The following is a 14,777-nucleotide window of genomic DNA, read 5'->3' on the forward strand; positions in this document are numbered from 1 at the left end:
AGTATGACTTCAGGATCCGACCAACAATCGTAGCTCTTCAAAGTCTCGTGGAACTAGAATGCGCCATTTAAGATAAGTGATCATATAATCCTCTGTTCTCAAGATATCAGCCGGACAAATACATGAAACAACTTTGTACTTATTGTCCAGTAGTTTGTTTCCCGATTTCTGATTCGTTTGACATAGAACTAAATTGAACTCATCAATTTACTTTTGACTGGGCCCGACACATAAGTCAAAACAAAATCATCAAGGGGCCCAATATATTGCTTTTAATCCTCCAAGGACTAAAAGGAACAAATAAACTTCGACTCATATGCTTATACTAGCTATTCATCAAGTTGAACACAACAACACATTTTATGGCATCATGTTACTGATGCGGTTTCACACTATCAATGTTCAATCAAATCATAGCATACAACTCATATCTCTTGGTTTGAAGACTTATATGATATTACCATCTTACGATCACTCGAGGTAGATTCCACGAAGTGATACAAGTGAGCGTGGGTTGAATCCAATACTCAGACCTTATGAGCACTCATGAATGTTGCAACAACCATTGATATGTCTAATACAATTCAGACAAATCTACAAACCCAATTCATGACAATCTTATTTCAACACCTACTTCTAAAGTATGAACGACTATGGATACCAAATATAGTTATGGACTTAGACACCTTATCAAACAGCAGGATCCTCAGAGAATCGCAAAAAGGACACAATTCCTGCCACTGTGGCTTCACCCTGTGGGCAACAATAGAGAACTGAGCATCCATGATGAATGAGCCTTTCAACATTCCTAAAAACTTTGACTCTAATAACGTATTAAACAAGAATACTATCAATACTAATTACACTAATGTTGATACAGGAATAAACCCGAATATGGTTAGGGAACTTCAAAAACTAAGACGAATTGTCACACCCCGAAAACCAAAGGCGGAAACATTTCCGGGGTTGACTCCACGTTGAGTATCAAATCCAATGTACATAGTAATCACAGTAAACAACCATTACATTACATATATTTGAAAGTTTACATTTGTTTCAAAAGTAAATTGTACAAGTGTTATACATATATCATATGAACAAAAGTTGAGACGAGTCTTCTGAGCTCTCCGTCTTCACCAAAAGATATCGCCAGGTACCTGTCTAATTTGGACTTGAGAATACAAGCGGTTTGAAAATCAGCATAAAGCTGGTGAGTTAATAAGATGTTTGTTTTCTGAAAATGTACCAGTTTCCTTTAGTTTTCCGAAAAGGTTTGTTATCCAAGAAAATCCCATATTTTCTTCTGTTAAACAGTTTAGTTATCCTTCATTACAGTTCAATTACGCGTTACATGTTAACCCCAGGAAAATCCCATATTTTCCTAAATGCAAGATTTATTGAATAACACAGAGTATAGTTTAATACACAAAACTATGTATTGAAAATCATGGGATTACTATCCCGAATTAGATATAAAATACTTTAATATACACGAACTGTAGATAGAAAGTAGTTTGAAAACCTTGGGACTAATATCCCGAACTAGATACAAGATAATTTGATATACTTGAAAATATAGACTGAAAACCATGGGACTACTATCCCGGACTAGATACAAAATACTTTGATAAAACCATAGGATTACTATCCCAAAATAGATATAAGATAGTTTGATAAAATCATGGGATCACTATCCCGAACTAGATATAAGATTGTTTGATAAAATCATGGGATCACTATCCCAAACTAGATATAGATTCTAACCATAGGAATAACATCTTGAAATAGATATGAACCCTATAGACTAAAAACCATGGGATTACCGTCCCGAACTAGATATAAGATCTAAAGATAGAAGATTGATATAAAATCAAATCCAAAACCAAGTCGTGAATAAACTTATATTAATACGTGTTGTGAGTCGGGTAACCATGCTGATACGACAACGAGACCTCCTTGAAGCTTGTCAGACGTCGGACGATATCCGTAATTTGTCACCCCAGGCATGCCCGCCTAACTGTAGCTAGCAGTTAAAGTGTGGGATTGTCAGTCCCGAATAGATCTATTCACAAATTCCTTGCTCTCCCTCCAAGAGACTCTGGTTACACTTCCGGGGAGGATTTACTGATCATCCATAAAGGGTAGTGACTAACTTACAAACTAGTACTAAACTATTCACACGGTTCTCATATGATATCAAACATACAAAAGATTATGAAACATAATATAGTGAATATAGATACATACAATGAAACTATCTGGCAATGCATTCAAATGATACGGAGATAAACTGAATCAGACATAGTTTATCTAATAACTTTATATACATATTAGTACATGATAAAACGAACACTAAAGAACCCCAAATTATTCCCATAATAATTTGATTAGTTTGGTTATTTTCTTGTCTAAAATCCATTTAGTTGTAGTTGATAAATCATCCCTTATGCTCAGCATAATACATAAGGGGCTAAAGTGTTTATAAGTTTACCAGATATTATTTGAAACATATCAATGTTATAAATTCAAAAATAGTTATAGTATGCTTGTATTCCCCCCCTGAAAACATTGAAAAACACGGAAAAAGCGTAGGGGTAAGAACTCACCGGACGAGGAATGTGTCTGCTTGGGTCCTATACGTCAGATCTGGGTTTGCAAACACACGAGGTTCCTATGGATTATGAAAAGATACACATTTGTATCTAATTAGGACTTGAATTATCTATTAGTTAGGGATAAACACTTCTAGTTGCGGAAACACTCCATTACAAGTGTTTGGAAGGGCCCGGTTGGCATTTAAGGACATATGAAGCTTAGATATGTACTTTACTGTTCAAGAGTGAACTTGCAAGAGGTTTTACGGCCCTAATGACCATTCCCCATGATTTACGGCCGTAAACTCATGGGTGGTAAGTTATTGGATGCCAAATGGTCAAACAATGCACACAGGAAGTTCTAGGGTCGATTCCATGGCTTAGGAAGTGATCAGGACTTGAAATGACCTTGGAAATGAGTTTAAGGTCTAAGGATATGTTATTGGGGAGTTTACTACCTTAAACTCATGAGTTTACAATCGTAAACTCATATTTGTCCATGAATCAAGGGCCTTGGTGGTTGTAATTCAATCACATGTGATTCTAGTCCAACATACAAGCCATTCAAGGTGATAAGGGCACTTAAACACCCATTTGAAGAGTTTATGGCCTAGGAAGATGAGTTTATGGTCTAATAATGTTCTTGGAGCATAAACTCTCGTTTGTTCCATTTATGAATGTTTTGGTGCATTTCTTGAAGGGTTATACGATTATATGCACTCATGGAAGTTCATTGAAGGTGTTTAGGGGCAAACTAACACCCAAAATGGTGTTTAAGGTCTAAGATTGAAGGTGTACGGTCCAAGAAGGTTCTTGGACCGTAAACTCATGTTCATACATCAAATGTCATGATTTTTGGGTCCTTATTCCATGCATGCAAGTTTCTAGGTCGAATCTAGGCCCTAGAAGTGTTTTGGAGGGGTTTTCAGGCTTCAAAACCCTCATATGAGGTGTTCACGCCCTAAGGAGGGTTCTTAGACCATAAAAACATGTTCATATGTGTTTTGGGTGATTCCAACATGAATTTGCAAACCCAATTAAGTTAGATAACAACTTTAGGATGGATTTCTTACCAAATGATGCTTGAAATGCGGTTTTTGAGCCAATTCGAGTTCTAGAGAGAGAGAGTGTAGTGAGAGAAAGTTTTTAGAGAGAGGGAAAAAGCCTCAAAATGATGTCACTCAATCCCTTATATAGGGGTTGAGTTTCTGGCCCGGTGGAATTCTACCCGATACTGCCGTTAGACGATGCTTTTTGGTCGCACCCGATTAATTTACCGTAATTACGATTTAGACGAAACTAAATATTTTCTAAATGAAAATAGAAAATATTTTAATGAATTAAAATGTAATCCAACTCTTATGAAATTTAAATAGAAGTTGCAAATAAATTAAATTAAAACAAAGTTGACGGAAACTTTTGGAACGAAATGACTTTATTAACGGAACCGGGTTAAGGCGACGGAATAAATTACGGGGTGTCACATTATCCCCCCATTAGAGAGAATTTTGTCCCGAAATTCAAACTTTAGATGTGACTCGCAGATTTGGAAGGAGAATACGAATACTCTGTTCTATTGGATCATCAAGCTTCCAAGTGAATCCAGATTCTCGTATGACATTCCGGGAAAACTTTCATCTTTCGGAATATAACTTGTTTCATACGTTTAACCTCTTGATCTATGAATTTGATTGGTTTTACAATGATGCTCAGACCTTCCTTGATTCCTGTCTCATCAAGGGGATTACCAGGGTTTCATCGGGTAGGTACTTCTTAGAGACAGTGACGTGAAGTACCAGATGGATGTGACTATGTTCTGAAGGTAGTTAGAGCATGAAGGTTATAGAATCGGTCCTAATGACGATCGTGAAGGGTCTAAAGTATCACGAGGGATGTAGTTCGCACTCCTCAAAGCATATTATGCTTTTCTGGGATAAAGCCTTCAACAGGACACATGCTACAACAGGAAAGCATATCTTCATGGAGCCGAGTAGCTAAGGGTCTGATGGTTCTAGAAGAAATTTATAGGTAGGTCTGCGATAATAATCGACGGGACCCAAGAATCGACAGGTTTTTATGGGTATTTTCGGTGCCAACAATTTCCCTATTGCCTTAGATGTAGGAGAAGTACACGATTACGACTGCTTTGCTTGGCTACATGATCGAGGGAAAGAGATCTGACCGAAAGGATACCACTAATAACCCGTAGTGATCATATCAATTCTTGGTCACCGTTTTGAACACGCCATTCTCACTGAGGTTCGGTCATGAGGTAGATCCAGATATTAGGCTGATGCGGAACTAAGCTAAATGTTCGAAAGGAATTCTCGGGAATTCTTCGGGAAAGACATTTAGGGGAAAGAGTTGTTGACTTCCCGTTTCTTAATGATCACAGAAACGAGGAATACGTGGTAATTCATATCGGGAAAAACTTTTGAGCTTTAACGCATGGATTGATACGAAGGTTTGATGCCGAAGATCACAAGAGTCGGGTCGGGGAAAAGATCTAGATGAGCGACCATTTTCGAAACTAAAGGATAGCCACATGAATGAGACTTGGTCATTCCATGTCAAACATAGCATCAAAGTATTTTGTGGAAAGTTTCCCCCTTTTAAATCGAATGGAACAGAATAATCCTCCGGACTAAGGATTCAATCTATAGGTATGAAGTTAGTGTTCTCTATCTCACTGGTTAGTCGCCTTGATTGTACTCAATTTCGATTACGGACAAAGGATTAAGTTTAGAAATTGCTCAGATGGATAGATAACAAGTTTCCCTTCTGGTACTAGAATCGAAAAGAGTTGCAGGGATAAGAATTGTCAAAGAAGAGTATACCTGCGGCGACAGTGGGATCAACGGTTGTAGCTGCTTTGGGGCAATTTCTTTTGAAGTGCCCTACTTCACCACAAGTATAGCAGGCTGGACTAATTCCCGCTCCAGATGATTGGTTTGTTGATTTGGCTGGTTTTTTGCAGGTTCGAGCAAGGTGGCCCTTCTTGCCATAGTTGTCACAGATTCTTTCGCGACATGGACCAGGAGTACGGTGATGGTAGCTGCACTTACTACACCAAGGAAGGGTACCAGTGTATCCACTGGTAGGAGTTTGGGCCATGGATCCGAAAACTGAAACAGCAACAGGGGCAGTAGCAGCATGGACTGCTACTTTTTGCTGTTTCTTAGAAGACCCTTGCGTACTCTGGGCCTTCCGCTTGTTCCAAAATTTCTTTTTGCTTCCACCTCCACTTGTGATTGGCTCGGGGGTGGTAGCCTCCTCATCAGAGTTGTCTTCGTGATCGATCAAGATTTTCGCAAGACATTTAGCGCTGTCATAGGTGTCTGGCTTCGCAGCTAAGACATTCCCTTTTGTTGGCTAGGTCAACCCCCAAATGAACCTCTCAATCTTTTTACTCTCCGGGGTAACCATTCTCGGACAGAGTAACGCCAGATCATGGAATCTTGAAGTATAAGAGGTTATGTCGGAACGCTTCATCTTTAGGTTCCAGAGTTCGTGTTCTAGCTTCTGTATTTCGCTCCAAGGGCAATACTCTGCAAGCAGAAGCTCCTTCATAGCTTCCCAACCCATAGCATTTGCTACAGGTAGAGTCAAGGATTTGACTCGGCTGTTCCACCAAGTCAGGGCTTTGTCAAGGAAGGTGCAGGCGGCAAACTTTACTTTGTCAGATTCCGAACAGGCGCATATTTCAAAGATTGATTCGATTTTCTTGAACCATCGGGTGAGGGAAATGACAACTCCAGTGCCATGAAAGGATGTGGGCTTCGCATTCATGAAGTCTTTATACGAACCCCCTTTTTGGTGTCCCTGGCTATCTTTTGGGTTTTGGGGCTGGTGACCACTTCCTAAGTTACCGGGGTTCATTTGCGACATGGTTGCTACCATTGCAGCAGTCAGAACTGTCTGAAGCGATGCAAGATCAAATTGAGGACGAGGTGGTGGCGGAGGAGGATTGTTGTTGTTCTTTGAGTTGGGTCTCTTTCTTGGAGGCATCTTGATCTAAAAATATCAGGAAAGAGAGGATCATAAGTCCTCTGAATTGAATCAAGAGATATGGGATAGGGGATATCTCATCAAGACAGATATAACATCATATTAAGCGATAAAACAGGAAAGAGTTATCAAGGCAGATAATTTTTATCGCTAGAGGAATGATCAAGGAACAACACGTATACGAGGATTTTCTACCAAGGATCGGCTCGAGAAATACTCCCATAGTATTTCATGATTCACTGCAATGACGACTCGTTGTTTGGAGTATTTTAACCGCAGCGTACAACACCCATTTACTTATGTTTTGTTCTACTTGTAGTTACGGATCATGACGGTTCGGTATACTTGTATACTTTTGAAAATACTTATAGTTTGAAGATACTTTTAGTTCAGAGCACTTAGGCCCTTTAATGTTTATAGTTTTATACCATGTAAGGTTTGGTATACTCCGTTCACTATAAACAAGGGCTCTGATACGAATCTGTCACACCCCAAAAACCAAAGGCGGAAACATTTCTGGGGTTGACTCCACGTTGAGTATCAAATCCAATGTACATAGTAATCACAATAAACAACCATTACATTACATATATTTGAAAGTTTACATTTGTTTCAAAAGTAAATTGTACAAGTGTTATACATATATCATATGAACAAAAGTTGAGACGAGTCTTCTGAGCTCTCCGTCTTCACCAAAATATATCGCCAGGTACCTGTCTAATTTGGACCTGAGAATACAAGCGTTTTGAAAATCAGCATAAAGCTGGTGAGTTCATAAGATGTTTGTTTCCTGAAAATGTACCAGTTTCCTTTAGTTTTCCGAAAAGGTTTATTATCCAAGAAAATCCCATATTTTCTTATGTTAAACACTTTAGTTATCCTTCATTACAGTTCAATTACGCGTTACATGTTAACCCCACACTACTAGAAAAAAAGTCTTTTACGAAGCTAATTGCACATCGTAAAACGCTCAGACGACGCGCAAATGCGCATCAAGGAAGACCTTGTTATAACGAGAGATGACACGCTTTTGCGCGTCATCTATAGACGACGCGCATTTACGACACACAGTTATGACGCGCAATGCGTATCAAGGAAGTCCCTGTCATAAAGTTAGACGACATGCATTTGCGTGTCGTAACCTTACAACGCGCGTGTTTATGACACCCAATGCGTATCAAGGAAGCCCCTATCAAGAAAGATCATGTCATAAATGAAGATGACACACATTTTTGCGTATCGTAATTTTAAATGTTTAAAAGAAAATATTATTTATAGATTTACTAATTTTCAAATTAAATTTGCATTTAATGTCTCATAAAAAAAATACCATATACAAAAAATACAATCCATTGCGTAAACTTTAATGTCATATAAATAATCGATCCGTGGAAAGATAAAACAAATCAATAGAAGTTTTCTCCCTATACATGATTATCACATACTAAATAACAAGCTTTATTTCATATTCATACATATGATTACATTATTCATTAAAAAACATATATGATAATATTTAAGAAAACAGAAGGGAGGATTTGTAAATTGTAATTGAACCTTCTCTGTGGATTCAGCTTTGTTCTCGGCTCCTAAAGTTTCAGTGGCGGCGCCATATACAAGCTTCATCTAGTGGCTCCACAAGCTGTGTATCTTGAGGGATTTCCACTTTCATCCGTATGTCTGTCCTGCTTGTTTTTTTCATAACAACACACCATGATCTTACCTAATATATTTTTTTTTTACTAAAGAAAAATAGATACAATGGTGAAGTGAAAGAGCATGTAGATAGAGACAGTTAATTAATTACCTGGTAACAAGCTGAAATGTTGAATATGGTAACAAGCTGAAATGTTGAATATGGTCCGAAGGAAGTCCCAAGACACCAAAATTTTAAGCAAACATTTACATACTCCTATTAAAGATTCTATAAAACAAAATTTTATAAGAAAGAATGTTCAAAGAGAAGATGAAGATCGAATTCAACTGACTTTCCAAGAGCTTTCTCATGTACAACAAGGCCAGTTCCAGTTCCTTCCAACCCTACACAAAGTATCACATCCAATTAGTAAGTACATTGCTATTAAGAGGTTTTCCCTGACTATATAACCTAATATTACATTGCTATTAAGAAACACCTTCTTGTTTCTACTTTTTATTGTTATGCTTTTCTTTCCACATGATACATGTTTTCATCATCAATACATTAGTATTCAGAAAGGTTTAAAGCATCATCAATCTATGTTATAAAATATTAAAATTTAATACACATGTAAATGGATAATGGTATTTGTTCTAAAACAATATTAACCTTATCAAAGTCATCACCACCAATATGTATGTCTCTAGAAGTAGAAAGCACCTCAAAAACTCCATCACCAACTTCAAGAACTACAACAAATAAAATGGGAAACAAACATCAGAAAATATTTTTAAAATAAAACATCATGTTGAATTTAAAACTTAGTTATCCCAAATCGTGTCCCCTCACCTGAAACATCAAAACCATAAGCAATGTGACCTGCATCTTTTGTTGCTATTCTTTGGGAATCATTGAAATAAGCAGGAACTGTTACAATAGCTTTTGTGACCTTATCATTCAGAAACTTTGAAGCATCATCCACAAGCTTTCTCAAAACCTAATGATAATAGAGAAGCAACCAGATAAGCCAAATTAGGGCAAAAATATCTTTAGGCTAGCAACTCAGTTCAATCGATCACAAAATAAACTAAGAAACGAATTTTGGTTGAAATTAACAGAATCATACGATACAATTGACTATGGAGTGAACATTTTGTACCTGTAAAAAATTTGTTGAGTTGTACCTGCAAACATGATGACATGTCGAATACTCAAATGTAGTTACATTGATCTTTGATAAAAACAAATATAGAAAAAGTAAATTCCTGGCTATAAAAAAAATCAGCCTTGTCAAAACGTTTCTTAGCTTCCTGTATCACTCAACACGTTTAGATGAAATGAAAGCAAAACTACAATCGCCAAACAATTATTTATACTTTTAGACTTTAGTAACTGTATATAGCATAGCATGTCTTTTGCATTCATATAAACACTTCCTGCAAGTCAAATGAACGAAATAAGAAGGGATAATCAACTCAGTTGACTACAAACATACCATTCAAGTGGTTGGATAGATAACCTAAAATTCTATTTGACTAAATGACAGCACTCAGCACATATAATATGGGAAACTGAAGCACAAATAATATATACAAGTTTGAGAAAAGGGTCATTTATCTAACAAAATAAAGCACAACACCCATTTAGGCTATAGCTTTCTTACCCTACTAAGCCAGAGTCATGTCCCCTTCGACTTGATCAAGTAAAAAAGAAAGCTATATACACCACCCTATGAGCGTTTCATTTTTAGCGACTTAGTGCATAAAAAACAAAAAAATCATAAGGGAGAAAATAAGGAGGCTTTTCCCATTGATTAAATATTAAGTTTTACAAATTTTCCCTCATTAGTTATATCCCAAAGTCAGTGATTTTTTGTAAATGTTTTGAACTGAATTATGAATTATCAAGAAAGCACTTGGTGTCGGAATTTTCATAAATTTATTTAATGGATGTGGTTGATAGAGATAGATAATGAAATATGAAATGAAAAGATTTGATGGAAATTACCTGATTGGGTAGCAGCAGGGAAGTCTGGCTGGTTTTCAGGCATAACATGTTGGAAAAGCAGGTATGCCTCATGCAGCCTAGCCAAAAGAGGGAATGATGTCTGTGCCAAGTGCCAACCAATTAAATTACAACTTTTACAATTTTCTTTAACCAAATCCAAACTTACATTAACAACATCTGCTACCGTACCCACCTGCATCCTACATTCATTTTTTAATTCCTATTAAGGCATTTTACATTGAAAATTGTAGCATTCTACTTTCAATTCTTTTCTTATTAGGCATTATTATTACGCTTGAAAAAATCCGACCAACAATTATATAATTTGCAGATCGAAATGGGAAGTATTAATGAATGTATGTTGCTATTTCTTGCACTTAACTCTATATAATTTGCAGCATTTCAGAGGGAGATCCTACCATGTCAAAGTTAAACCTTTTTATTGAACCATGGATTTGTGGTGCCGGAAATACATCAACCTACAAAAAGTTAACAGGACAATTTTGAAAAACACTCATATTAAATGGGATGTCCACAGTAACAGCTAGCAATTTATTTATTTGCATCAAATCACGTAACATTTTCAAAATTTGTTTTGTTTGTTGAGCAACCACCCAAACTAAGCGGGATGTTTGGAATCTGGCCTGCAATGAATTTATAATAAAATTTTAAATTTTTATTTATTTTTAAATTAAAATGAATTCAACTTTATACACAATTAGAATTTGAAGGAACGCCGCCATTATGATTTCACCTGAATATGATGGACAATTGGGATTGACAGAAATGTACATCACGTATTCAGATGAAACCTATTAATGTTATAGTTATGGCATTAGCAAATAGCAATTAATATTTAGGTTTAAATAGGGAAAGATGAAGAAACCACCTGATAGTAATAGAAAATTACACTTTTAGTCCGTGGGTATATGATTTTTAACAATTTTGGTTTATTTATTCCAACTGCCAAGTAATGATTTTTAAACTTACAGGGCATGAAGAATCAGTCCATTTTGAAATACAAGAACAATGGAATAAATGGTTGCAGATTGTTGTTAGAATCCCCCTCATATCTTGGTCCAATCTCTCTACAAAAAGAACATTGATTCAATCTCTCGAAAAATCATAGACGAAAAATCAGCTGAGATTTGGTATATAATATATAAATTACCAAGACAAACAGGACATGAGGGCTGCTCTGCATTTGCTGGGGAAGTCTACGTGTGTTCAATTGAGCTTGTGTATTGAACATCAACAGTGAAAAGCACACGACATGATTATGTCTGTATTCAAAAACCAGAATTTATTGAAATTAGAATAACTACTTGCATTGCATGATGATTAAATAAAGTATGGTTATTGAAGAATGAAAACCTCCAAATATTAGAAACGCCTTCCATTAAAATGTTTGTGAAATGAATCTGTTGAGCTTTGATCATCGAATCTTACCAAGATGCTATACAGGTTTTCCATTCCATCATTCCTGAAACCAACATGCCATCAATACTCTTGGAATTTCGGATTAACCAGTAATCTTGTGATCTCACATCTGAAGCTGCAACTGCTCAAATTTCACAACTATCGAAGGTGAAAAGCATTCTTTTGACCCACCATGAATTAAAGAACTGATTTAAGTGTTCCACTACACGGTTTCTCTCTTGCGATCTCACATCTAGAGCTTGTTTGCAGCTGTCAACCCTGCTATTCCAGCCCCGATTATCACTATTCTTGGCTTCTTTATAACCATTTTACCAAAAAAAAAAACTTGTGATAATTTATGGGTTTTCAAGAAAGAAAGATTTTATTTGTAGAAAAGATTGTGTGTTTGAGCTTATGACACTGTGAACATACAGAGAACTTGAGGGTTTTCTTCTTCTCTTTGTTTTGAGTGAAAAAGAAACAAGAATGAGAGTGGTGATGAGTGATGAGTTTAAGTTTCAAATTGTTGTCTTGTTTCTTCCTTCTCTAGTTCTTCTAAAAGCTTCTCTGCCTTTTCTTTATTCTCCAATTCCTATCATTTAGTAGACGTGAAACAACATATTTGAGTGGAAGGGCATTTTGGGTATTTTCATTATTAGATTGATACCTTAGACAATTTGGAACTAGTCTTCTTAATGGTTGTTTCACGTGACCTTTGTTTCCTTTGTTCAATGTCAATTTCAAGTTTTTGGTCATTAATTTCACCAAGTTTGATTAACTTTTTTGTAGCCTGTGATTTGGCGTGTGCCTGTGCAGCTTACCAGACAGGATTCACAGCCTTGGCTTCCTGAGCAGAAGCTTCCACCATCCTCTCCATAGATTCTCTACTGAACAAAATTTATTTTTATGAAATAAACATATTTAACTTCTTTGGAAAATATAAAATATGAATTTCAAATCAAATAGTCAAAAATAACACTTCACGTTAGTTTTTTTTTTTTTATCCATTCCATCATGCACATGGAATGGAATTTTGTAACATACTAACATAACCATTTTTATTTATGTAACTTATAATCACAAAAATCTTAAAGCATTCATGATTTTAACTAAATAACAATATTATTTTCTAAAATAAGCAAGAAAATATACTTTTACTAGGATTTGAATGTGATTCTATTAATTATGAATGTTTTAATATTTATGTAAATAGCTACAATAGTTTTAGGAAGAGTATTCAGAGCAATGATAATATTTACTCTTGAACCACAATTAGCAAGGTATTATGTTAGATTAAAAAAAACCCTAATAAATAAGTAGCAGAGCAGTTAAGAGAATTATCACACTTGTATACATGATTTTTATATTTTATGAGCAGAAATAAGATACAAAATCAACGACATTGCAAATCAATTAGGAACGAAAGTCAAACTATAGAACCTATTGCAAAACGATATTCAAACTCCCCTAAATTGCACTAACAAAATGAACAAAGTAAACCTAAATGGCCAAAATGAGAGTTGCAGTTCAAAAATCAGGGCAATCATATGAACGAATAAATAAAAGCATCAAAGAAACTACAATATATGGAATTAATGAGACCAAAAGATTTTCACCTCTGCTGGAGCAAAAGAGAGATAGCTTGATAGAGGTTTTGAATTTGAATAATTGCATCCAGGGGTCTGAATTGACATTTTGAAAGTTGAAGGTTCTGTTAGTAGTTGATAGCTAGATGTGTGTGGAACTTCAACGTAAGGAGGAAGAGGAAATATGTAGAGATGTTGATTAACTTGTAACGAAAATTTTGTAAATAGATAAACAAATTATTGACATGCCTGTATCTTTCTTTAGATGGTACAAAATGTGACCAACAAAGTAGTGTTCTACTGATCTGCCATTATTGATCCCATATCTTTTGTGTGTAATCAGAAGAATTCAAAGATCCGAGTTTCCATAAGTTATTATAGAAGATTTCAACCTTTTGGCTATATCTGGACAGCTAACAAGATAGATTCCAACTTCCTTCACCTATAAAATCAAATAGTAATACAAATCAGTAAGCCATTTAGAAAATTTTTAAAATTTATAAAAAGTTACCTGAGTGAGAGATTTCCGATCATTATTAGCAGATCCAATATAAACATATCGGGAAATATAATATCCAAACTTTAGCATGGAGCACACCTGAGTTAAACCAATCTTTAATCAATAAGGTTACATTCTTTATATTTGGCCCCCTGAAGCAAGTGCAGAGGGTTCTTCAGTGTAATCAGGATATACTCCTGAACAAAACTCATTTTTGCATAAAAAAGAAAAGCTTAATGAAGAAATATCAAAAATAGAAAAACAACTTACCCAAATATACGTCTTTGCCAGGGGTTTCTTAACTTAGTGTCATCAAGCTTCCTTATCTGAGGCATTAATTACCAAACACAAATACATAACCACAGACCTTAGTTAGTAGTTGAATCACCAAGCACAACCATAAATCTTCGAGGAGTCGCAGCCACCGATGAGGTGAGATGAGCCGACTTCGCCAAACTATTGTAGAGAGCACTCCTTTACGTTTTGAATGGTTCTTGAAAAAAGCCATAGAATCGTCCCTTAAATTTTTTTTTTTGTGTGTGTGTGTGTGTGTGAGAGAGAGAGAGAGAGAGAGAGAGAGAGAGAAAGAGATAGATATAGAGATAACGATAGCGATAAGTGTGTGTTCTTGAAAAAAGCCCTAGAATCGTCCCTTCAATTAGGGTTTGTAGAGAGAAGAAAAGAAGAGATTTGATTTCGAGAACATGTTGAAGGCGGTGGAGAAATATAAGGCCTTGAATCAGAGATGGTATGGTGATTAGGGTTTGTAGAGAGAAGAAAAGAAGAGAATGAAGGGATATCTTGAGACAAGCGCGCGTTTCATTAAAATTAAAAGGCGACCATAATAGAGGACGCACGTTTAATATAAAGCGCCCTCCGTGTTTTTGATTTTTTTTCTTTAACACACTAATTTAAGGGCACGCAATAATGCGTCACCTAAATGCTTAAAATTTTTGAAGAGATGACGCTATTTTAAGGTCACTCTCTTTTGCGTAACATGAATCTCTGAGTGTCGTGGTTTGCGC

At 35.9% G+C, this 14,777-nt stretch overlaps 1 protein-coding gene and 1 long non-coding RNA gene across 7 annotated transcripts; both read right to left on the reverse strand.

Annotated features, from left to right (window-relative positions):
- Positions 1–8,063: 8,063 nt before the first annotated feature.
- On the reverse strand, positions 8,064–13,355 carry LOC145011563 (glutathione S-transferase-like). Of its 6 annotated transcripts, XR_013664153.1 has the most exons (12): positions 13,284–13,355; positions 11,623–12,551; positions 11,420–11,531; positions 11,239–11,336; positions 10,668–10,727; positions 10,415–10,448; positions 10,249–10,348; positions 9,401–9,425; positions 9,091–9,238; positions 8,911–8,990; positions 8,410–8,642; positions 8,064–8,287 (listed from the first exon to the last, which is right to left on the reverse strand). XR_013664153.1 is itself a non-coding variant. In XM_078970305.1 (11 exons), exons 4-8 carry the CDS (start codon positions 11,317–11,319, stop codon positions 9,232–9,234), a joined length of 273 nt encoding a protein of 90 aa, XP_078826431.1. In that variant the 5' UTR covers positions 11,320–11,336; positions 11,420–11,531; positions 11,623–12,551; positions 13,284–13,355; the 3' UTR covers positions 8,064–8,287; positions 8,410–8,642; positions 8,911–8,990; positions 9,091–9,231. The 6 variants fall into 6 exon arrangements, 1 of the variants encoding a protein (XP_078826431.1); XR_013664150.1 differs by having other exon boundaries at positions 10,249–10,727; positions 11,623–11,946; positions 12,489–12,551; XR_013664152.1 differs by having other exon boundaries at positions 10,249–10,727; positions 11,623–11,731; positions 11,860–12,551.
- A 153-nt stretch (positions 13,356–13,508) lies between these two features.
- LOC145012989 (uncharacterized) lies at positions 13,509–14,531 on the reverse strand. Its single transcript, XR_013664784.1, has 3 exons — positions 14,023–14,531; positions 13,765–13,851; positions 13,509–13,695 (listed from the first exon to the last, which is right to left on the reverse strand). It is a non-coding gene; the product is annotated as an uncharacterized LOC145012989 (long non-coding RNA).
- Positions 14,532–14,777: the final 246 nt, after the last annotated feature.

This window comes from Lactuca saligna, chromosome 8 (assembly GCF_052625555.1).
Source record: "Lactuca saligna cultivar CGN05327 chromosome 8, ASM5262555v1, whole genome shotgun sequence".
Lineage (NCBI taxonomy): Eukaryota > Viridiplantae > Streptophyta > Magnoliopsida > Asterales > Asteraceae > Lactuca > Lactuca saligna.